General features: G+C 43.5%; 1 protein-coding gene across 1 annotated transcript in view; it reads right to left on the reverse strand.

The window, feature by feature from the left end:
* Nucleotides 1-24,838, reverse strand: part of XPNPEP1 (X-prolyl aminopeptidase (aminopeptidase P) 1, soluble) — a 60,802-nt gene that overhangs the window by 26,504 nt on the left and 9,460 nt on the right. Inside the window, exons 2-5 of the mRNA XM_006831327.1 lie at nt 22,318-22,406; nt 17,446-17,570; nt 2,619-2,682; nt 1,135-1,239 (exon numbers count right to left, since the gene is read on the reverse strand). Of these exons, the coding sequence (XP_006831390.1) occupies nt 1,135-1,239; nt 2,619-2,682; nt 17,446-17,570; nt 22,318-22,406 (383 nt within the window). The remainder of the gene's footprint in view (nt 1-1,134; nt 1,240-2,618; nt 2,683-17,445; nt 17,571-22,317; nt 22,407-24,838) is intronic.

A 24,838-nucleotide genomic window follows, 5' to 3' on the forward strand; every position in this document is an offset into this window, starting at 1 on the left:
CCTCCTGTGTGCCACCACACACCACACACACCCCTACAGTGTGGAGCCCAGGATCCAAGGCATGCAAGTGAAAGTGATCCACCAAGGTGGAACAATAAAGTATTTGAACGTCTATTTGCATTTCTTTTTTCCTAAAATGTTGGTTTTTTTTTTTTTTACTATTATTACTAATTTTTACTGCTATTTGAAATGTCATTGGACACTAAGAACCCCACCAGTTGCCCTTCAGTTGATTCCAGCTAATGGCAATCCCTTGTGTGCCAGGGTGGAACTACGCTCCATGGAGTTTTCACTGGCTGTAATCTTTTGGAAGGAGATCACCAAGCCTTTTTTCCAAAGCACCTCTTGGTGGATTCAAACTGCCAACCTTTTCGTTAGTAGCCAAGCACTTAACCATTTTCATCACCCAAGGTCTCCTTACAGATGGCTGTCAACACATGTATCTGATACATAAACAAACACCAGTCCTGGGGGTCAGTGCTCCACCAACAGAGACACATGGTCAAACTCAGGAAGCAGGAAGTGGCAAGAAAGAAGGACAAATGGGAAACCCATGGAAGAAGAAGGAAGGGTGCTACTATGCTGCTGTTGTTATTGTTGAGTGCCATCAAGTCAGTTCTGACCCACAGAGACCCTATAAAGGGTTTCCAAAGAGCAGCTGGTGAGTTTGAACTGCTGCACAGGGTTTCTGAGGCTCAACTGTGGGTTTGAACTGCACACCTTTTGATAAGCAGGCCAGTGTTTATCCTACAGTGCCACACCAGGACCTCCTGTGTGAGTTTCCGAGGCTGTAAGTCTTTACAGGAGCAGAAAGCCTCATCTTTCTCCCACGGAACAGCTACTAGTTTCGAACCGCTGACCTTGCAGTTCGCAGCCCGATTCATAACCACTATGCTACCAGAGCTCCTTTTCAATTAGCAGCTGAGCACTTAATCATTTAATCATTTGTGCCACTCATGGATTTCACCCTCAACCAGGACCCCCTCCACCCCACATCAACTGCACAATGATATACAAGGATAAGCATGCCATTTTCTTGGGATTCCTTTGGTTCTCAAAAGGTCTAGATGGCCCCTAGGAAGGGTCCTAAAGAGGTTGTGGCCCTCGGGTTGGGTTGGCCACTCCTCTACCCACCCATCTTCATGAGCATCCAGTTGTTATCCATCTGCTTGGCAGCCTGGAGAAAGTAGCGCCCGTCGGTCCACATAGCAGCATGCTCTTCTGTGATAATGGCTGTACCTGGAGCAGGGAGCAAAGCAAAGAGCAAGGCTCTGGGAAGTCCCCAGCAACTGCCCAGAGTGGCAGCAAGTGGGTAAGAGCAGTGAGAGACAGCTGCTGCTCTGTGACCCAGCCACCAACCACCACTGACTTGTGGGTCCTCAACCCCAAAGAAACTTCCCGGGAGCAAGAGAAGAACCAGCGGTAGGTCATGCTCTGAAGGAAACAGTCTTGGGAACTGTACACTGCCTGGGCACTTGTCCTTTCTGGACAGAAGGGACCCACTGTGCATAGTGTGTGTCAAGGTCAATGGACAGGGTCTGCAGAGTTACAGCCAGAGTGGTCTCACGATCCACGAGACTGAGCTGGAAGCGTTTCTGCTCAGTGACCACGGTCACTCTACTGCTGCCTCACCTTTCCCAGAGGCCAGCAGGACCGTGAGTATGCAGGGAATCAGCTCCCACAGGCCTGGCAGAACATGGACCTTTCAGCAGAGGCTCAGCCAAAACTAGTCATAATGTGCCAACCAACACAAGCACTTCACCAAAGAAAGCAATGTACTAACTGTGTGGGGAGAGGAGCCCGCCAAGTCTAGCAAGTCTGAGAGGGGAAACCCACCCTGCATGTACTCAAGGGAAACTCAGTTTGGGAAAAGTTAGGGCAGGGCACCCATGTGGTTTCACATTGTTATTTAAACCTAAAGTGGAAATAGAAAGACCAAAAGCCAAGCTCTTAGAGAATTACCATTCAAGGTAGATTGTAAAAGTTAAGGCAAGGGGTTACATTGTTGTTAACTGCCAAGCCATTGAGCTGATTCTGACTCACAGCAACTTTGTATAGCGTTTCCAAGAAGCAGCTGGTGAGTTTGAACCAGCGACCTGGTGGTTCAAACCAACCTATGGTTCAAACCTTGCAGTCCAGTGCTTTATCCCACAGCGCCATAAGTGCCATTAATGTCCAAATTTTAATTTGTGGTGCTGGTTACACACATATATTGAATTTCACTGATACTCTTTTTTGTGTGTTGTGGTTGTTGTTAATTCCGACTCACAGCGACCCTGTATAGTGTTTCCAAGGAGTGGCTGGTGGGTTTGAACCACCAACTTTGTGGTTAGTAGTCCAGTGCTTATCCTCCAGTGCCACACCAGGACATCAATAAAATGTTCAAAAATGTTTAAAATTTAAAAGCAAAGGCAGAGAGAGGAGAAAGGGGTCACTAACAGCTGACCGTAGGAAGCCAGGCCTGCTGGGAACTCACACCCCTTTCGCTGAGGCTCAGTGGGGAATGTCTGCTTTGCATTTTCTTTTTGGTTTGGTATCACAGGCTGAAATTTGGTCCCGTTATTTTTGGGAAGAGAACAAAGATACAGCAGGAACAGAGGGAGAATCTGGAGACTCACCCGCAGAGCCATCAAATCCAGAGACGAAGGCCCGCCGGCAGTCACACGGAGCAATGTACTCGCTCTGGAAAAGAAAGAAGACCAGGAGGATGGGCCTCAGTCAGTGGCTCCCTGACTGCCTTCACATGCTCAGCCCTGGGCCAGGTCCAGTAGGCACTGCACAGGTGGGGAATCCATCACCTGCCCTCAAGGAGTCAACAAGTCTACTGAACAGACAACCAGAAGCTTTGTTTTTAATTCATGAACATTGCAGAAGACCCCCATTAATTATGGGCCACCAGAGCTGTTTCTTTTAACTTCTATTTCCTCACTCAGAGCAAAACAAGTCAAGAGAAACTGGTAAAAACTGTTCTTTCCTTGCTGAGACCTTACTCATTAGACAGAGCAATAAATAGCCTTCTCTCTTCCTTGCCACTAACATTTAAGCATCTGTTATTTTTCTGAAAAGCCGGACTGAATTCAGTTTTAAGCGCCAATAATTCTCAAACTTGAGTCTCTTTCAACATTTGCTTCTGAACTTGCTGTTTGTGGCCCCCTCCAAGGTCATGTTACCAATCAGTTCTAGCAGACCCAGTTCCTTCTCTTTCAGCATTTAACAACAACAACAAATACATGTCAGCTTGGCTGGGCCCAGATTCTCAGCGTTTGGCAGTTATGTGATGCTCCCCCATGAAATGATCTGGTGTGATAAACCACCAAGAGGATTCAGGGTAGGATGTTATTGTTGTTGTTAAATGCCTTCAAGTAGGTTCTGTATAGCGTTTTCTAGGAGTAGCTGGTGGATTTGAACCACCAACCTTGCAGCTAGCTTATCCTGTGTCTATAGTGCTTAACCTATAGCAACACACCAGGATTCCAAGGGTGAGATGTTGCTAAGGGCCATCAAGTCAGTTTCAACTCATACAATGAATTCTGTATAAGGTTTCCTATGAGCAGCTGGTAGATTTGAACCACTAAATCTTACAGTTCAAACTGACCTTGCGGTCCAGTGTTTACACTACAGCAATATAACACCCTTAATCCCACAACTACCCTGATCCGAAGGAGCTCTGGTAGCGTAGTGGTTAAAAATCAGCTTGCTAATCTCAGTCAGCAGTTCGAAACTACCAGCTGTTCCGGGGGAGAAAGACGAGGCTTTCTGCTTCTGTAAAGATTTACAGCGTCAGAAATCCTGTACAGACTCACTATGAGTCAGAACCGACTCCATGGTACATAACAACAACAACCCAGGCCCTTCATACAAGGGCATGGTAAACAAAATCTTTTATCTTTCAAGAGACAAAAAGAGAAAGACGTGACCACCAAGAAAGAAGAGCCAAGAGTAGAGTGAGTTCTTTGGGCCTGAGGTCCCTGCACTATGAAGCTCCTAGGTCCAGGGAATGATTGGTGTCAAGACACCTGGAGACCTCCAAGGAATACAGGGCTTACAAATGCTAAAAGGAGACAAGGGTCTTTCTCCAGAGCTGGTGCTCTGAATTTGGACTTCTAGCCTCTTAACTGTGAGAAAATAAATGTCTGGTTGTTAAAACTAACTACTTGTAGTATTCCTGTTACAGCAGCACCTGTTGTTGTTGTTGTTAGGTGCCATCGATTCAGTAGCGACCTTATGCACAGTAGAACGAAACACTGCCCAATCCTGGGCCAACCTCACTACTGTTGCCACACTTGAGTCCATCGATGCTGCCACTTGGCCAATCCTCTCACTGGGGGTCTACAACTAAAACAGATGGGTAATAGGATAAGTGATCTAATTGGTCAAGAGGAACACAGGAGCCAGGAACTTTGCACAACAAGACACAACAACACTAAAGTTATGCCTTTAAGGCCACACATTTTAGCCACACTCCTAGAGGGATATTCTGCTACAGAAATCACCTTCCTGAACAGACTCAGAATTTCCACCTGCTCCTAAACTCATCTCTCTTCTGTCTGACTTCCCAGGCACCTTCTTTCTGCCTCAATATGTCTAAGTTGTACTGTGGCTCTGATGTCTGTGAGCAGCCACAGCCTCCCCATCCCACCATGGACTCCAGGGTGGGCAGGGACTATGTCAGTATACCAAGATAAATGGCTGATGAACCATGACTGGGGTCTCAGGGACTCAACAAACGCATGCTGACATTCAACTGCTATGGACTTAAAAGGGGTCACTGGTGGTGCTGAGAAAGATGAAGCAGTCTTCTTCCATACAGAGGTCTACTCTGCCCTATAGGGTCTTGCTAGGTGCCGTGGAGTCAGTTCTAACTCATTAACAGTGCTGTGTAGGGTTTCCAAGGCTGTCAATCTTCACAGGAGCAAAAAGTGGCATCTTTCACCTATGGAGCAGCTGGTGGGTTTGAACCACCGACCTTGTGGGTAGCAGTCCTTCAGAGCCACAGCAGTCTCCTTATAAAGTCTTTATGAATCTAAATAAGCTTGCCGGCAGTGAGGAAGGAGGAGAAGGAGGCATCAAATTATGGGGGATGGAAGGTCCAGGGTTCCCCAAGCCTTGGGTTTTGGATGGGAAGGGCCAGTGAGACACTACCCCGTGGATAAGAACTGCCCTTTGCACTAAAGCAGCCACAATTGCAGCCTCAGCTCTAACCCTCAAACCAGAGCCGCTGTCTGGTGGATGCTAGGAGCGTCAGCAGGGGTAGCCCAGGGCATGATGAAGACGCCTGGGGCCACACGTGCCTTCTAAGACAGGCCCAACTGAGAATCTGCAACAAGTCCTGGGTCATTTCGGATGGCTAATGCAACAGCAGACAAGCTTTACAGATAAAGAAACATTAAAGAGTATAGAAAGAAATGTTCACCAGCATCATTTATAAACTGAAAAATCTTCATATGTCTATGAACTACTACCCAGTAATCACTGGATGCAAGCATTTAAAAAAAGGGGGGGGAGGAGGCAAAAAGTGGGACCCATCTCTCTTCTAAAATTATTGAAAGGAACAAATGAGTTGATGCTTTAAAAATTCACCAGAAACCTGAACGTGCTGCACATAGGCAATGGAAGAGATGCTCTTAATCTCTTCTTTCTGAACAACAAGGCATCTAAGGGGTTGGCCAATCAATGATGCTAACCAAAATACCTCTCCTGCTAAAACTCACTGTGCACAGCAGGGAATATGTAGAGAGGACCATTCTCAGCTGACAAGTGACCCCACTGACTCAGAGCTCTACTACCTATGCCTACAGAGTTAGGGCTGAGGCCAAGAAGACAGTGGTGCTCAGGGCCCCACTGGACACTTCCACCAGTGACACAGATCTCTAGGAATGTCTCATCCCTATCTGGGCAAGTCTGAAAGGAGGAACAGGGGACCCACAGCGTATACCCAGAGACAGCCAATCAGAAAGGCAGGAGGAAGGTTTCTCTAAAACGAGGAAGACTTAACAGAATGTGGCATGTTTGGTTTGGGACCCAGACAAGGTCTGGAGCAAGAACATCCAGACATGACCTAAGCGTTCAGCATACCAGAAAGACATTGCTGACACAGGTCGGCCACAGCCTCACCTCCACAGCAACAGGTTAGGAAAAGGCCACACAACCACAGGGTCTGGGCCCTCACTCTTCTCCCCTACCCATGAAGCTGGCAAAGTCTGGAGCATTCTCCCCAGAGAATAGCAAAAGGCTGAAAGGAATCCAAAGTCATAGCATTGTAGGGAAAAGGCAAGAAGAAACACCGCTGTTTCCTTATTCTCCAAAACCATCCACTTCTGTTCATCTCTAACAGGAGCGCACAATCCAAGCCTCCATCATCCTGCAGCTTGATCACCATCCTTACAATGTCTCTCTATGAGATCATGTGAGTATCCTCCAGCAGCTTCCCAATTTAATCTGAATAAAAGCCAACCCCCTAACCCAGTCCCCTGAGGCACCACATGATCAGGTCCTGCTGTCCTCTTCTTGTCCTTGCACTCACCACGCTCCAGCCACACTGGCCCTTTGGCTCGACACAAATCATGACTCATTCCTACATCAGGCCTCCATACATGCTGCTCCTCAGGATTGTGATGGTTAATGTGATGCATCAACTTGCTATGATTCTCAGTGGTGTGGCAGACTCTGGACTAGGTGCTCTTCCATAATGTAATCTGATGTGATCGGACATGATCAATATAATGTGATCTCATGTGATCAACCTATCAGTTAAAAGCAGCGTTTCCTTGGGGATGTGGTCTGACTCCAGAATATACGTGGATACTCTGGCAAAGTTCCCCCTCTTGATGGTGTACATCCTAGCCTCCTGATCTCTGGGTCCTAGGACATAAGTCTGCAGAAGACTCCAGGACACATTCCTGTGAGCCAGCAGGTCTCCAGCCTGCCATCTGACCTACAGATTTGGGACTTGCCATTCCCTAAAACTCAGTGACTCATGTACTTGAAGTAAATTAATATCCTTCTCTCTCCATACACACACACAAGGTTAAGTCAAAAAGTATTAGTGTAAAATCATAGAAGTCAAAGACTTTTAATAAAGAAAACCATCAAAATGTGAACATTTTTTCTAACCATATCGTCCATCTAGGTCTATATGCTTACGAAGGTGGTATTTCATCTCTCTAACCCTTCCCTGGAGTCCTGGCATGGTACAGTGAGATAAAGCACTGGACTACAAGGTTGATTTGAACCACAAGGTCAGAGGATCAAATTCACCCTAAACAGGGTCACTATGAGTCAGAACTGACTTGATGTGCTGCTAAGTAACAGTACATGCTAAGCTCAAAGAATGAGCAAGTGCATTGTTGTCATGAAAAAAATTCCTCAGTACACCTTTCCTGGCCCTTTTCTCACCAATGCACTTTGCAACTTTCTTAAAACTTCTTCCTAATAAGCCCTCATGATAGATCATGGAATCCCAAAAACTAGTTGCCATAGCCTGGTTCCAACTCATAGCAACCCTACAATAGGGTTTCCAAGAAACGGCTGAACCGCTGACCTGGCGGTTCAAACCAACCTTGCAGTTCAGCACATTAAGCCATGGGATTTCCAAGGCTGCAAATCTGTGGGAACAGAAAGCCTCATCTTTCTCCCTCAGAGCAGTTGATAGGCTTGAATCGCCAACCTTGTGGTTCACAGTTCAATGCTTATACTACAGAACCACCACATTCTAAATATATACATGAATGTGTGTGTATATTTATGTTGTTGTTAAGTACCCCATCCACCCTACAGCCCTGATCTTTCCCCTTTAGACTTGTTTTTGTTCCAAAAACTCAGAAGGAGCATGATTTAAGTCCCTCAACGATGTCCAAACTGCCGTTTTGATGTGGTATAAATGGAAGAGCAAAGAATTCTTCAGGGAAAGGTTAAAGAGGGAAATGTCATCTTCAGAAGTATACAGAATGAGATGAAGGATGTTTAGAAACAATTGCTTCACATTTGATATTTTTTGTGGTACTACAGGACAATGCACTGGACCGCAAGGTCAGTTTGAACCACAAGGTCGGTTGTTCAAACCCACTAGCCACTCCTTGGAAACATACAGGACTGCCATGAGTCTGAACTCAACAACAACAACAATTTTAATATAACAATTGTGAGGATGACACCGGACCAGCAGTGTTTCATTCTGTTGTGACAGGGACTCTGAGAATCAGAACCAACCCAAAGTCTCCTAACAACAACACGATTTTGTAGAAATACTACTTTTTGACTTACCCTTGTGCGTGTATGTGTGTGAGGTTGTTGTGGTTTAGTGCCATCGAGTCGGAATCTACACATAGTGACCCTGTATAGGGTTTATAAGGAGTGGCTGGTGGGTTTGAACTGCCAATCTTGCATTGAGCAGTCCGGTGCTTTTTCTACATCGCCATACCAGGATTCCCTATGTGTGTGTGTGTGTGTGTGTGTATATATGTATGTGTGTGTATATATGTGTGTGTATGTATATATATGTGTGTATGTGTATATATGTGTATGTGTATATATGTGTGTGTATATATATGTGTGTGTTTGTGTATATGTATAGGATTAGTATAGGATGTGTCTCTAATCAATCTCATTAAAACAAAAAATGTACTCTTGGAAGAAGTACAGCCTAAATGGTCTTTAGAATTGAGGATGGCCAGACATTGTCTCTTGTGCTTTGAATACGTTGTCAGGAAGGATCAGTCACTGGAGAGGGACACCATGTTTGAAAAAGTGGTCCCCCAATGAAAAAGATGATCCCCCAAAAGATGAACTGTCACATTCACAGTAACAACGGGCTCAAGCAGAACAATTGTGAGGCTGGCCCAGTACAAACAGTATTTCCTTCTGTTGTGCATAAGGTCGCTATGAGTCACAAGTGATTCCAGGGCACTTAACAACAACAAAGAGCTGGCACCCTGAATTCAGACTTGTAGCCTCCTGTACTGTCAGGAAGTCAATTACTGTGAAAGTTACCCAATTCTAGTATTTCTGTTATAGCAGCACTGGATAATTAAAACACCATTTCTTAAAATCTACATGAAACCTTCTGGCCATTCTAGTTTTCAGAGGTCTCCTTTGTCTCTGAATCTTACAGGGCATTTCCATTTACCCAGCAGCCCTGGTTGATGCAAACAGTTAAGCAAGCACTCAACTACTAACTGAAAGACTGACCTAGAGGCACCCAGGAAGAAAGGCCTGGTGATCTACATCAGAAGATGACAGTCTTGAAAACCTTGTGGAACATAAGCAGAAGCAGGAGATAAAGAAGTCTGTGGGAAGGTGACCAGATTAGCCTGAGTGTAGGGGTAGGATGTTCGAGGGAGGGACAGCAAAGACGCCCAGAAAGCCAGTCTGAAGACAAGGTCAAAGATCTCAAACCTCACACCAAGAGGCTTGAACTTTATCCAGAAAGTTCTAGAGAGGCACTGAGAGTTCTAGAGAAGAGTGGTAGATTTTCTTTTAGGAAGACCAATCAACAAGATCATGAGCTGGATGGAGTGGGACCAATAGTTGAGTGCTGAGACAAGAGTGACTAGAATACTAGGGCTTGTAGTGGAGTGACATCTCTTCCTCTCACCCATTTCCATTAGCCATAGTGCCTCCCACACACTTGTCATTAAGTACTATTGAGTGAGTTCCAACCCACAGCAACCCTGTATAGAGTTTCCAAGGAGCAGCTGGTGAGCTTGAACTGCTAACCTTGTGATTCAAATCAACTTTGCAGTCCAGCACATACTAGAGTCATAATCAAAACCCCTTCCTTACTATAGGGTAGTCACTGGTAAGTAGTTATCCAGCAAGGACTTAATTTCCCAGGTCCCCCTGCATCCAGGGTGGGTCACATAACTAAATCTCACTAATGACATGTCTGATCAGGACAGATAAAACAAGCGTCCCATTCCACCAACTGGAATGGGAACACTGTGAAAAGATGGAAAGAGCCTGGATCTTGGATCCACCAACCAGGAATGTCATTCTGGACTGCTACATGGCCAAGAAATAAACCTCCAAAGTACCAGCCACTGAAATGGTAAGACGTGTTACTATGGCTTGTTTTACTCTAACACAGTAGATTAACTCACCGGGGATACCCCAAAGGAAGTATGTTTAAGAAGTATGAAACAAAACAGGAAGCCAACTCCAGGAGGAGTGGGAGTGGGGTCCAAAGAATTTAGGAAAATCTGATTCATGTCTTCCAGAAGAAAGAACCATAAACAACCAAAAACTCAAGTTGGCAGTCACCCCTGGCACAAGAGTAAACTACGGGGCCTTGGAGATGGGGAAAGGAGGAAGTCAGATTCCTAAAAGATGGTGCTGCCATGGCTCTGGTCTCATCAACGAGTCTTCTAGTTTGGGGCCAGCAGTGCCCACAAACCCCAACATCTGACACCAGTGGCATATGAAAGTGCCCAGGATACCAGAGAAAATGGACAACTGCTCACTGTAAAAGGCCCCCTTGGCCTAAGCATATCAACACTACAACTCTGCATCTAAAAATATTAATAAATAAACCCTTCAAGTTGCACAGGACACAGAGAAGCAGACCACTGGGATGTCAAAATCTTGGGGTATGCTTTCTCTCCAAAAGGGAACAGTTTGTGGGGGTGTGGATTTGTGTTGATAAAAGTACACAAAGGCCAGAATTGAAGATTCTCCTTTATTTCTCAACATCGCCCCTTCCCCACCCATAAGGGAAATTCCATCACCCTTGAATCTGCCCTGAAAATGAAACCATTAGGAATGAGAGCCTCCGAGAACAGAGCCTCTCTGTTGCTGCTGTGGGAGGTCACACCCAAAGCCAACCCTTCCTCCTATTCTTGCAATCCCAGCCAGGCCTCAGAGTCCTGTTTATTAAACACAGAGGCCCCTCAACTAGGCCTCTTCTCTCTGCACAGGAACGGAAACAAGGAACATGGAACTTCTCATTTTTTCTACTAATGGCCACCAGCAAGCTCAAGTTCCAAACCTCCCAATCTCCTGGGTCATCTCACTGATGGTGACAATGTCCACATTCAATCCACCTTTTACTGCTTCTTGGAATTCTAGCCCTGCTCTCGGCTACTAACACCAGTACCAAAGTCCAGCCCTCTTTACCCTGACCCTGGAGTCCTGCAATGACCTCCTAATAGGTTTCCCAGTTCCTGGTGTCTCCCTTCTCCCATCCATACTAAGTGCTGCTCTCTCTAATTATAAGGCACTCCCATTCAAAGGTCTTCAATGGCTCCCTACTATGTAACAAAACCCAACCTTTCTGATTCTGGTGGTCAAGACATCCTAAGACCAGACGCCTATTTTCCCTTCTCCAAGGTTACCTCTATTCATGTTTTCCTACTTCTCTGGATTTTTTGTACCTCCCTATCGCTAAGCCTTCAAATTCTACCTGTTCACATTGCAATTCAAATTCAATTTCCTCTATGGTCCTTGATTCCTTGATCCTGTCAGCTTAAAACATCCTCTCTCACCAATGATGAATTCAGTCCACACTTTCACTAGGCCTGTTCATTACAGTAGCCACCACGTAGCTAAAGTGTGGCTAATGTGCCTGATGAACTGATATTTAAATTCTATTTCATTTTCATTGATCTAAATTTCAAAACAATACTCAAAATTCAGTTATTGGAAAACTTTTTAAGTGTGGTTAGAATAACATAGGTGTGTGAATCCACTTATTCCATTGCAAACTTTACAAATTCTAAATATAATCAAGAACATCCAATGAAAATTTCTTATCCAAAAGCAAACATACACCAAATTTTTAAAACTTAACATGAAAAAAAAGAATGTAAAATATCACACTCATAAAAAAAAATCACACTCATATTTTTTATACTGATAATAAACACAGCACGTCTTACAATCCAGCAAGGACACAGAATTCTGTTTAATAATCACTCCCACTATGGTTGTCCTCCCCAGCCCATCCCACTAGAGACAGAAACAAGGAATGTGAAACACCCCCATCTTTTTCCATTTATTTTCAACATACTTGGGTAACAAAAAGTGTTATTAAAACTAACTACATCCGTCTGTTTTTCTTTTTTAAATGTGACAGTGAGAGCATTTTAAATCACATATGTGGCTCTATTGTATTTCCAGTGGGCACTGCTGGCAAGTCTTGACCTATGACAATGACTACTTTCCACTTGGTGTTGACTATCTTTTTAATGGAGCATTTTCTCATTCATTTCTATAATAATTATCATAACAATAACAACAATAGCAGCTAATATGCACAACTATGTAGAAGAGGTGTAACTAAAAGGGGGCAGCAGTTAGTCTGTCATTTCAGGAACAGAGGACCCTAGGCCATCAAGCGGAAGAGCATGAGAGGAGGGAGGGATCCTAACCAGAAAAGCAATGACAACAGAGATGGTGGCAGAGGCAATGGCAGAGAGAGATGGAGCAGAAGAGAACTCTAGGCCCAAGGACTGAGAAAGGCAGTGTGCCTGCAGGCAGGAGGCTGGCTTGTAAAACGTGCCCTTTGGAAATTTGCACAAATATATATTTTCAATGTGGTATGTGTACATCAAAAAAAGGCGGGGTAATAAAGGTAATACTGTTAGCTGATGGTGCATGGAAGGGATTGCAATCATTGCAACGTTTTGTTAAATGTAACACTGATGATCTGTCCTATAAACCTTCACTCGATTCACAATAAAGGCTTTAAAGTATATATATATATATATATATATATATATATAATATCAGCTAATATGATACTCTTACGACATCATGCTGGGTAGAGTGGACAGGGTCAGCGAAAAAGAGGAAGACCCCAATGAGATGGATTGGATTGGCACAGTGGCAGCAGCAATGGGCTCACGCATAACGACAATTTGTTCTGTTGTGCATAGAGTCGCTGTGAGTCGGAACCAACTAGACAGCACCGAGCAACAACACACAGACTTCCATTAATCATTTCTCATTATTAACTCATTTCGGTTGTTGTGTGCCATCGTCACTTCCAACTCATCAGTAACCCACATGGCTTTCTAGGCTCTAATCTTTACAGGAGCAGATCACCAGGTCCTTCTCCCTCGAAGACGGTGGTGGGTTTGAGCTAGAGACCATTTGGTTTGTAATTTAGGGCTTTAACCATTGTGCTACTAGGGCAAATCATGTCAAAATCCCCTTTTTCTAGATACGGAAACTAAGCCCCAGAGACTTTAACTGACTCGTAGGAATTTGAGTTACTTTGTCAGGTCAAGCAGCTAGCAAGCGGCAAATCTGGTGTTTGGCTGCAGACACGGCCATAGAGCCCCTCCCTGCACATTAACCTGCCTGCTCTCAGCATTAGTCTCAGTACCTAGGAAAGCTGCACTGAACAGAAGAAACAGAACTTCCCCACATATAAAGGGCAGGTAGAGCTTATATAAAGAAAATCACCCAGGGATTGGAAGGAATGGAAAAACAACAAAGTACAAAACTTGAAGCTGGTGATGATAAAACATTACTTCAGCAACAGGAGTAATAGCTAATGTCAAGCAAGGCTAACCTTTCATGTTTTCCGAATGTTTCTGGCATTAAAGGTTCACGGCCCTCATCTAGGAGAAAACATCCAATGGTGATAGTCTAGTGCCAGGGTTACAAAACGGGCTGCTAACCTCAAGCAGTTCGAAACTATCAGCTGCTCCATGGAAGAAAGATGGGGCCTTCTGCACCCGTAAAGATTTACAGCCTCAAAAACCCTGTGCAGGGTCACTATGAGTTGGAACCAATTCCATAGCACATAGCCAACCAACCCACCAAGGATCAACAGCCAGTAGTGAAGGGTGGAGAAAAAGTCAGGAACATGGGGACTGGTCATCACCTCAGGTTTGGCCAGCACCACCATCCTCCCAGTTTAACAAGGTACTGCTTTGGGTGTATTAGGCTCTATCCTGGTGTGGCACTATGGAATATGTGCTGGACTACTAACTACAAGGTTGGCAGTTCGAACTCACCTGCTAGCTGCTCCTTGGAAACCTTAAACTAGGTCGCTACATGTCAAAACCAGCTCAATGGCACTTAACAACAATAACAACTATCCAAGGCAGAGACTTTTACAATATCAACCAGGATACTGGACTGAAAAATAGTTTTTTAATTGCCAAGAAAAAAAAGTTGCATCAGAAACAGCACCCAGAACCCCAAAACATCAAGATAAACTTGGCTTGGCTACAAGAACACCCCTTACTAGTAAATATACAGTTTGGATCCTAAAACTGGACAAAAGAAAACCGTAATGTAAACACTATACATTTCCAACACTCTCTGTACCAGAAACCTTCGACTTTTAATTCAAGTAATACACAAGTTAAAGATCGCTCTGGTACAATGAACCTTAAAGGTCAAGGTTCACAAAGAAAGTTGTTTGGAGCCTTTAGCAGGAGCTCCATGAGCTGCAGCCTAAGAGATCCTCTTAGAGACAAAGAACCAGTTAATAAAAAACGCCACTAAGGAGTTCAGCAGAGACCCTCGTGACACAAATCTCAAACATCCCAAAGGATGACTGATGGGCTGAGGGGTCTGGGCAAGAAAAGAAAAAAGGAACTCCTTGAAGCTATGGCCAGGATCTGACCTTACCCAGTGAGGCACCAGGTCCTCCCCTTCTAGCTCCCACCACAAGCTGGGCCCAAGTCAAGTTCACCATTCCACTTAACTCACCATTGATCAACACAAAGCTTTAGTTCCCCTGTAGCTGGTGAAGATTGTCTGTATAGTCTAGAGAATGTCACATGAAAACAGGTAAAATGGTTTAACTCACAGTGACCCTGCATAAGAGGTTTCTGAGGCTGTAAATCTTTATGGCAGCAGAAAGCCTCATCTTTCTCCCTTGGAATGTTAGTAAGCTTGAACTTCCAACCTCTCAGTTAGCAGTCCAATACTTACCTTACAGCACCACCAGGGTTCCGTCCTACTAAATCTAACATTAATCTTCCAGGCCTCCACGATTTTCTCATATACCACTGGCTTCCTTTCTAGCTCCACCAGCTATTTCTGAACTACAACTAGGATGAACCACTAGGGCCACTGTCTAAACATACTGTGTATTCTCTCACTTCCCTGTCATCCAACTGAAGAAGCCAGATCTAACCCATCACGATATGAAAAGTGTTACGTGGATCAACAAAGGTATCCTTATAGAACATCGAGTCCCCATTGAGGCAACTGGTAATGCCACAGATTAAAGTTAGAAAGTGCTGAATAGTTCATTCCTTGCTTAGAATTTCACAGTGCGCAGCAGCACATTAAAGGCTCATTTCACTTGATCACTGAATATATTTCCAGCAGAATATCTTAAAAGACACAAAAAGAATGCTGCAGAGCTGGGTTTGGGGAACGCTGCTCTAGATATCAAAGTCTCCTAAACTTCATGCCTTTGACTCAAATCATTCAACCCCTTTGGTTATTCATTATAGCACTTCATTTGCTCCTGAGATCAGGAAATCCCATGTCTCCTGGCAGAGGTAGCAGCTGACCATGTGGTTGAACTTTTGAAGGGGCAGAAAGGAGGTCAGTTGTAGTGGACAGAATTTAGGAACTTATAATAATGTTCTTTTCTGCTACACCCTCCCTCCACCACAATAAGCCCAGATCAGTCATGTGGGTAGCACATGACACCCAGCCTACACATGCACACGGTGACCTAAGTGAAGCTAGTATGCCAATCAAAGTCTCACCCAAGACTCTGGAATCAAGCTCTGGTTCAAACCAGTCTCTTGAAACTAAGAGCTACAAATCTGTCCGAATGGTCATCTACCCTGTTGGCTGAGGGAGAAAATGATCTATAGCTAGAGTTGAAAATCCTTCCATCCCAGTTCTTCCTGAGGGCTGACTATATCCTGCCCTCACATTCCAGGGGGATGTCCCTACTGGAGGCCCTAACACTGCACAACTCCAGAGGACACCATTCGCAACCTGGAGTTGTACTAATGCAGTGGCCCTGCCTAACCCCATATGAAGAAATTTTTTATTGCTCAAGGTACTCCAAGGTAGTTTCTGTTACCTGCAATTAAAGAATCATGTAACACCAGTCTTATTTTCTGCTATTGTTTTTCACTTCCCTGGGCTCTTGCCAGGAAAAGTAGCCAAGTTTTTTCTGAAAAGTACTCCAAGCTTCCCTGCTTCTCTGCCTTTGCTTCTACTAATCCTTGCATCTATAATCCAATCCCTCCGCCCCATGCTATTCACTCAAAAACCTCCCATTCTTCAGGGTCCACTTCAAATGCTTCCCCTGCCCCATGAAGTCCTCCCTCATTGTTCCCTCTCATTCTCAAACTTTCTCTATCCAGATTTTCCTGCTGGTCCTTACCACATTCTACCTTATATAAAAAAGGTGTCCTGATGTGGCACTGTGGGCTAATGCATCAGACTGCAAAGTTGTTTGAACTGCAAGGTCGGTGGTTCAAGCTCACCAGCTGCTCCTTGGAAACGCTATACAGGGTCGCTATGGGTCAGAATCGACTCGACAGCAACTATATATATATATGCCATAATTCTATGACTAAACTGTATGTTTCTTGAGACCAGGAACAATTCTCACCTGTGTAGCCTTTATAATACCAAGGTAAAGCCTTTCACACAGCAAAGGCTAGGGAAAATATTTGTATAGCTAACTCTAGAGACGAACAGCACGCTGTCTTTTGTCTCATCTACTCTAATAAACTTTAAGCACAGTAGAGGCAGGAACTCAACTTCACTTTGTAATCCCTATAGTACCAGGCCCACGGTGTAGGTACTCAAACACTAGTTGACTTAATGACCTAAAAGTATAGACCCTAGAATCCTCTCACTCTCCTGCCTTACAACCCCATCACGTAAGGTCCCCACCTTTCTAAACCCAACTCTTACATCTTTCTGTCAACAGTGTTCTCCTAGGGAAAGCACACTTATTGAGGTGCTTCTAGCAAAGATGGGTTGTTGTTCTTGTTGCTAAGTGCTGTCGAGTCACTGCTGCCTCATAGTGACCCTAGGATAGGGTTTCTGAGAGCAGCTGGTAGGTTTGAACTGCCAACCTTGCAGTTAACTTACAGTTAGCAGTCCTGTGCTTATCCTACAGCGCCATACCAGGACTCCATCAAAGATGGGTGGAGTGTGAAATTCAGAATCATCCCTAACACCTGTTAGCCTGGAAATTCATGGGACACGGAGTTTAGGGGGACAAGGGGACATGGGGAAGCAGGGATAGAGGGTGTCAATAAACAGCAAAGACCCAAGATTCATGCTCCTTTATCTAACTCTTCGAGAACTTATTGAAAACTGACCATATTCATAAAAAACAAGGAAGCCTGGGCCAAGTCAGTTAATATTTGGTGAGACTCTAATGGACACAGACCCTATGCCAAGGCCTGGCAGGCTGCTTAGCTGCAGGTTGACAGCAAAAATCCCTGCACATACATTTGGGTTGGGGAGGGGGAAGAGTGCGCTCCATCACTGTCTCCACTCTACCTGGTGAGCATCTCCCGACGGAATGATGTAGGCCTGAAGCGGCTCTGTCACATACTCGGAGTTTCTCATGGCTTGTCTCAGCTGCCGAAGCAGCTCCGATGTGATCTTGGGAGCCATTCTGCCGTCTGCAACAACAGGAGAGTTTGTTCCAAAACCAGCCTGCCCTGTGTAACTTAATGCCTGGGTTCCAAGGGAGCCCTAAAGAGAAAAACCTTCCACCTTCTACGCTATTTCATCTTCAAACTAGCCAACCCACCAACAAACCAAGCCCAAAGCTGCCAGAAACACTAATGTGTACAGCACTTAAGTTCCACTTGCAAATGGCTACTATGTGGCAAGAACACTGACACACTCATTCTGAATGTCTAAGCTACCCCTTTCACTTCTAAGACTAGAAGGCAGGGCTGATTTCTATGCAGTGAATGCACAAATAATACAAAGTGACTTAAAAACCACTTTAGTTGGTTCTTCAAAAAATATCTTTTCTGAAAAAAATTTATTAGTTAGCTGCTCTAATATCATAGTTGTAAATCCCATGGTTGCATAAAATGACTTCACAATAAGTCTATTATGGAACAATGATTGCACATATTTTATTATATCCCATATAATAGCACAAAATTATATTGCTAGAATTCAAAGCAGAATGAACATTTCCAATTCATTTTTAAACAAACAAAAATATTTTATAGAACCAAAAACATTCTAGTACATGACAACGTAAGTAATAGAGTCATATTAAGGCCATTATACAAGATTATCTTCAAGGATTCATTCTCCAACTTGCTGTGGCCTCCACCCTGCTGGGTATGGGGTCTTTTGTAGTTCCTTATGGGAACAGACTTTCTCCCACAGAGAAGCTGAAGGGTTTGAACTGACAATTTTTCAATTAGCTAACACAACCTGATGAGCCACCAGGGTTCATTAACCGGATGATGGTGATGGTAGTGGTGGTGGTGATGTGCCACTGAATCGGTTCCAACTCATAGCGACCCTGTAAAGGGCTTCTCAGACTGTGAATCTTTACAGGAGCACAAAGTCTCCTCTTTCTCCCACAGAGCGACTAGATTTTAACTACTGACCTCGCTGTTAGCACTCCAGTTTATACTCCACTAAGCTACCAAGGAGCTCTGGTAGAGAAGTAGTTACGAATTGGGCTGCGAACCACAAGGTCAGCAGTTCGAAACTATCAGCTGCTCTGCAGGAGAAAGATGAGGCTTTCTGCTCCGGTAAAGATTTACAGCCTCAGAAACCCTGTACAGGGTTGTTAAGGGTCGGAACCGACTCCACGGCACATAACAACAACAAGCTAGCAAGGATCCTTAAACATATGGTGATGTTGTTGTTAAGTGCCACTGAGTTGGTTCCGACTCATAGAGACCCTGTATAGGGTTTCTGTGGAGCATACAGCACCACACCAGGTATCCACACATATGCTAATAAACTTTCTCTTAAGATCATTTACTTCCTTGTAGGACTGGATTCTGTTTGGGCATATTCTGACTCAGGGATTTTGATGGCCCTGACTGGGTACTTATTCATGTAAGGTGAGCACTGAGTACAGTATGTGTTAACATTATCAATCACCAACTTCATCAGAAGTCAACATAAGTAATGGCAAGTGCAAACTTTTCAAACTGAAAAGAATGAAAGGCAAAATGGAACTGCTTAAAGCTATGTTCTGCTTCCTGGTCACCTTAACCTGCCTCGTCAGCACCACATTCTGACCTTCAGCCCCAGCTCCTGCCGCATCTCCATTTCTTCCTTCTGATAGCAGATTTAGCCCACTCAAAACAGCAGCATCGTGAGTGTCACTCTAATGCCCTCCACACCACCACCTGCCCCCATCAGCCACTCTCAGTACTCTGCCTCTTCTTTTTGTCTCTACCTTCAGGCCTCTCCCAACAGACTGGCCTCACTGGTCAAATGTAGCCACTTCTTTGGCAGCTCAATGCCATACATGGGAAGAACTGTCACTATTGTAACACTTAGAATGTGGTGAAGGGCAGTGACAGCAACAGTCAGCAAAGGTGGAGAGGACAGCACTGGGTGAGAACTGTGACAATGGGCTATGGCAGGGGTGGCAGATCCCCTGAGGTGAATTCAGTGTGGGACCGTGGCTGAGGCAGCTGTAGCTACAATGACAAGAGACCTTGAAAGAGCCAGGGAGGAAGAGACAAAACAGGGCATTTACAAGACTTGGTCATTGAGGTAAAAAGGCAGCCAAGATGGAAGAGTTGAAAGTTGTGGCTGGTGGCCCTCGCAGGGTACCTTTTATGAGAAATAAGTGAGTTACCATATGAAAAGCACTCAGAAACAGTTTGCAGTTATTATTAAGAGTTCACTAAATTACTTAATAGTTAACACAATTAACTATATAATTGGTGCAACAGGTATGTATACTGCTTCTCTTTAAGGCAGGGACCTTGGCACCTTCATCTCCCCTAACATCTAGTACCTAACACATAGCACTCAGCACAACACACAGCATATGGAATATGCTCAACCAACAACAGCTGAATGAAAGTCACAACTTTGTGTCTGTGATCTTTTCAGAGAGAAGGAAAAAAAATCAGGATCTTAGAAGATTTCGTATTATAGCATCTGCCCGTTCCACATCACATACGTTACTCTGCAGCAATGTTAGGAGCAGCCAAGAGCTCAGCAGGGTGTGCTGAGAAGTAGGAAGCCAAGGGCAAGAGCCCTAGCACATGTTGTAACAATAGCTCATGTACTGCCAGGTACTCGTAAATCATAACTTAAAGAGAATGACTCTAAGTTTCTGACATATGAGGGTCTGCTTTTAGACCCAAGGTTCCCTATCCTTCTGCCTTTATCACACAGAAGACTTTTCACTGTCTGTAAATACATAAAAAGCACACCATAATCACCTCACTGGGTGGCTACGAGAATTCAACAAGATACCATGTGTGAAAGCACCGAGCACAGCTTCTGATACATTTTATGTGCTCAAGAAATATTCTGTGAGTCTGGATTTAAAGCACCAGCTGAGGTTCCAACATACCTTGTTATAAGACCAAGATGGGGGCTGGCTTACTCCAGTTTGTGCATCTTAACACATGCACAGAAACCCAGTCATTGATAACTTTGTCTTTCTGTTTGACAGCTGAGCAAGAGCTGAGGGTTTACCTACATTAGTGCTACTTTTCACAATAATCTCCAAGGGAGGTATCATTATTTTTACAGACAGATTAAGGAATAATAGTTAAGAGGAGGTACCCACTTGCCCAAATCATACAATTGGTACATCAGGAACCAGAACCCAGGTCTAGTCTAAGCAACTCCCAACCCAATGCTCTATTACACCCTATTATCGAAGGCCTAAATCATTCTACAACCAACGAACTCCAGGCATATGGGTTCCAATTTCCAGATGGGGTCTACAACTTGGAGAAATGAAGCTCCCTGAATGTGTATTCCTCACATATAATAAAAAGAGAACTAGAAAAAGAAGTTCTCCTCCAATTCTAAATCTAACGAGTCTATCAACTTTTCCCCTTTCCTTCCTTCCTCCTTTTCCCATTCCTTCTTTCTTCTTCCTCTCCTACCTAAAAATGTTGTTGGAAACAATCAAATTAAAAAAAAAAAAAAAGCCTAAAATGCCATCCTATTATACCACTGATCTACAGCAGAGGTGGGGAAGCTTTTCACTGCCAAAATTTATAACCTCATTCGAGGGCCACACAAAAGTGTCAACTTAAAATTAGCCTGCTATATTTGGTCATTTAATTAATTCACATCTAAGGAGCTCTGGTAGTATAGTGGTTACGAATCGGGTTGAGAACCTTAAGGTCAGCAGTTCAAAACTACCAGCTGCTCTGTGGGAGAAAGATAAGGCTTTCTGCTCCTGTAAAGATTTTCAGCCTTGGAAACCCTGTACAGGGTCAGAACCGACTCAACGGCACTTAACAACAACAACAAATGTGATGGTTGCAATTGTGGTTGCCTTGGTAGGGTCAGACCTAATGATTCCTCAGGCCTTATATGGCCCGTAGACTGGCCATTCCCCACCCCTGTTCTAAGGGGTGAATACACAGTCATGATTTCATATGAACTATCAACTTTTCGTTAACTAAAAGGAAATGCTGTGGTTCTCCTAGATGGTCTACAGAAAAGCACAAATTTACATGGGGTAGAAATACAGCAATATGCCACTTAATCAGAATTCAGATTTCTGGCAACTCAAGACATAATTAAGCGAGATTTGAGGAAAATGATTAACACAGAAATTGCTACCCCCCGCAAATTTTCCTAAATGCACACTAAATTTATAAAGACCAATAGTATATTATGAACGTTACTCATTTCATAATGTTACGATGAAAGCTAAAAGCTGATTTCCAAGGCAGTCACAGTCAACAAAGGACTATATTATTGTTGTTGTTGTTGTTGTTGTTAAGTGCCATCGAGTCATTTCCACCTCACAGAAATCCTGTACAGGACTTCTGAGGACCAGCTGGTAGGTTTGAACCGCCAACCTTGTGGTAAACAGTACAGCGCTTATCTAACTGCACCACACCAGGATTCACAAAGACAATATTAGAAATTAGAAGACAGAAATAGTACTTTTTCAATAAAAGTCTATCACCACATTTTGGAAAAACACAAAAACTCTTAATTCTCTAACTTATTATCTTCAAAAGGTTGTAAATATATAGAAATAGCAACTAACCACCTAGGAAACCAAAGGACAAACTGGTTTTTAATTTCCATATATAACCCTTCTCACCCTCTGCTGTACACAATGATTAATCCCTTCCCCTCTCTGCTCTGCCACCTTGGGAGTGGGATGGGGTGGAGTGGAGCGGTCTCAAATCCTATTTCAACCTAATTTATAGGCAAAATTATTACCTGTTTCTGCACCTGGATCTCCTGAGTGTGATACCTCGTTGGGTTCAATTATTCTTAAATCCCTCAGATGAAAATCCTGGTGATTTGACCTGTAGAAGAGAAAAAACCGGGTATTGCAGACTTTGACCGCAATAAATGTGGCAAGGCTTAGTCAGAGGAGACATCAACTTGACTTAGCAGTTTTCTTTCCTGAATGGGAAGAACTCTCACCCCAATACCAGTGTTGGGATCAATAAAAGTTTCAGGTACGCATTCGCAGGTAAAGCATCTCCTACATAAACCTCTGAGTTCCCAGTTCATGAAGCCTTTTCGATTATGCCTACTCTCCTATTTAACTAGTCTACGGCGATTCTTTTTCAAATCTGCTTCTTCTCTCTTCATGGTGTGAAGAGACCTTCTATTCTTGACCTATGACTTTTATTCCTTGTTTTCGTACTTTAGTGATTTTCAGCACTTCTTTTATCATTTATTTCACTATTCCATTAGAAGGTTTAGGACATTAATGCTCATATTTGCTGAGTCGGCTGCCTCTCCCTCTTGGTCAGTCATTCTTTGTGTACTTTGTAATCTTTTATTAAATGCTTACCTTCGATAAAGATCTTTTTTTTCTAGTATAATACCAAGAACTCTGGATTATACAAGCATGACTGTCAACTTGTTTGTTTCTAAAACTAATTTTTACATTAATTTCTTAGCTACTAGATTGGTACACAGTTCTCTGTTGCCACATGGGAGCAGTCTGATGCCCTACAGCCTAGGCAGAAACTTAGATCTGGGTCTCATAACCTCCCCAGGCTCAGTTTACCATGGACCATTCAGGATTTAAGTTCTACATTTCTGGGACCTAACAAGTTTCTTTCAAGTTCAATCAACAACTATTTATTGATAATCTTCTATACTCCAGGCCCCATTCTAGAGACAACGTCCTTAACCTCAAGGAGTTTGCAGTGAGTGAGAGAGGGGGCACTGGGTTTGGAGGTAGAGGAGAGGCAACAGACAAGAAATAAACAACAAAAAGAAGTTTCAAAAAGTTCATTGTTATTGCCATCAAGTTGGTTCCTGCTCATAGTGACCCTATGCACATTAGAATAAAACACTGCCCAGTCCTGCACCATCTTTGCATGAGCACACTGCTACTGCCTCTTCATCACTCTGTTTCATTGAGGGTCTTCCTTTTTCACTGACCCTCCACTTTACCAAGCACGATGTCCTTCTCCAGGGACTGGTCTCTCCTGATAACACGTCTAAAGTATGAGAGACAAAGTCTGACCATCTGGCTTCCAAGAAGCATTCAGCTGCACCTCTTCAAAGACAGATTTGTTTGTTCTTCTAGCAGTCCATGGTACTTTTAATACTCTTCTCCAACACCATAACTCAAATACGTTCATTCTTCTATCGTCTTCCTTATTTATTGTCCAACTTTCAAATGTATATGAAGTGATTGAAAATACAATGTCTTGGGTCAGGCACACCTTAGTTCTCTTGAACACTTTAAAGAGGTCGTGTGCAACAGCTTTACCTAATGCAATATGTCATTTGATTTCTTGACTGCTGCATCCATGAGTTTTCATTATGGATACAAGCAAAATTAAGTCTTTGATAATTTGAATCTTTTCTCCATTTATCATGATGTAATTTATTGGTCCAGTGATGAGGATTTTTGTTTTCTTTACATTGAGGTGTAATCCATACTGAAGGATGTATAGTCTTTGATTTTCATTAGTAAATATCTGAAGTCCTCTTCACTTCCAAAAAGCAAGGTTGTATCATCTACATATCACAGGTTATTAATGAGTCTTCCTCCAATCTTGATGTCATGGTCTTCTTCATATATTTCAGTTTCTTGGATTATTTCCTCAGCATACAGACTGAGTAAGTATGGTGAAAGGATACAGTCCTGGCACTCATCTTTCCTGATTTTAAATCATTCAGTATCCCCTTGGATCTGTTTGACCAACTGCCTCTAGGTCTGTGTATAGGTTATTCGTAAGCACAATCAAGTGTTATCCATAGTTTTTTCATGATCCATGTAGTCAAAAGCCTTTTCGTAGTCAATGAAACACAAGTAAACATCCTTGTGAATGTTTACTTGAATACAAAGAGTCACTGTACCAAAAGGAAATGGTTGATGTTCAACCGTTTCAAGAGGTAGCATATGATCAAGAGCCAATGATACTGAAGGAAGAAGTCCAAGGTACATTAAGGGAATTGGCAAAGAACAAGGCACCAAGAATTGGTGGAATAAAAATTGAAATCTTTCAAGAAAGTGAGGCAGCACTGGAGGTACTCACTCATCTCTGCCAAGAAATTTGGAAGACAACTATCTGGCCAACTGATTAGAAGAGATCCGCATTTGTGCCCATTCCAAAGAGAGGTGACCCAACGGAATGCTTAAATCATCAGACAATCTTTTTGATATCCCATGCGAGTAAAGTTTTACTAAAGGTATTACAGAAACAACTGCAAGCATACATTGACAGAGAACTTCCAGAGGTTCAAGCTGGATTCAGAAGAGGATGTG

This window comes from Chrysochloris asiatica, unplaced genomic scaffold (assembly GCF_000296735.1).
Source record: "Chrysochloris asiatica unplaced genomic scaffold, ChrAsi1.0 scaffold00003, whole genome shotgun sequence".
Taxonomy (NCBI): domain Eukaryota; kingdom Metazoa; phylum Chordata; class Mammalia; order Afrosoricida; family Chrysochloridae; genus Chrysochloris; species Chrysochloris asiatica.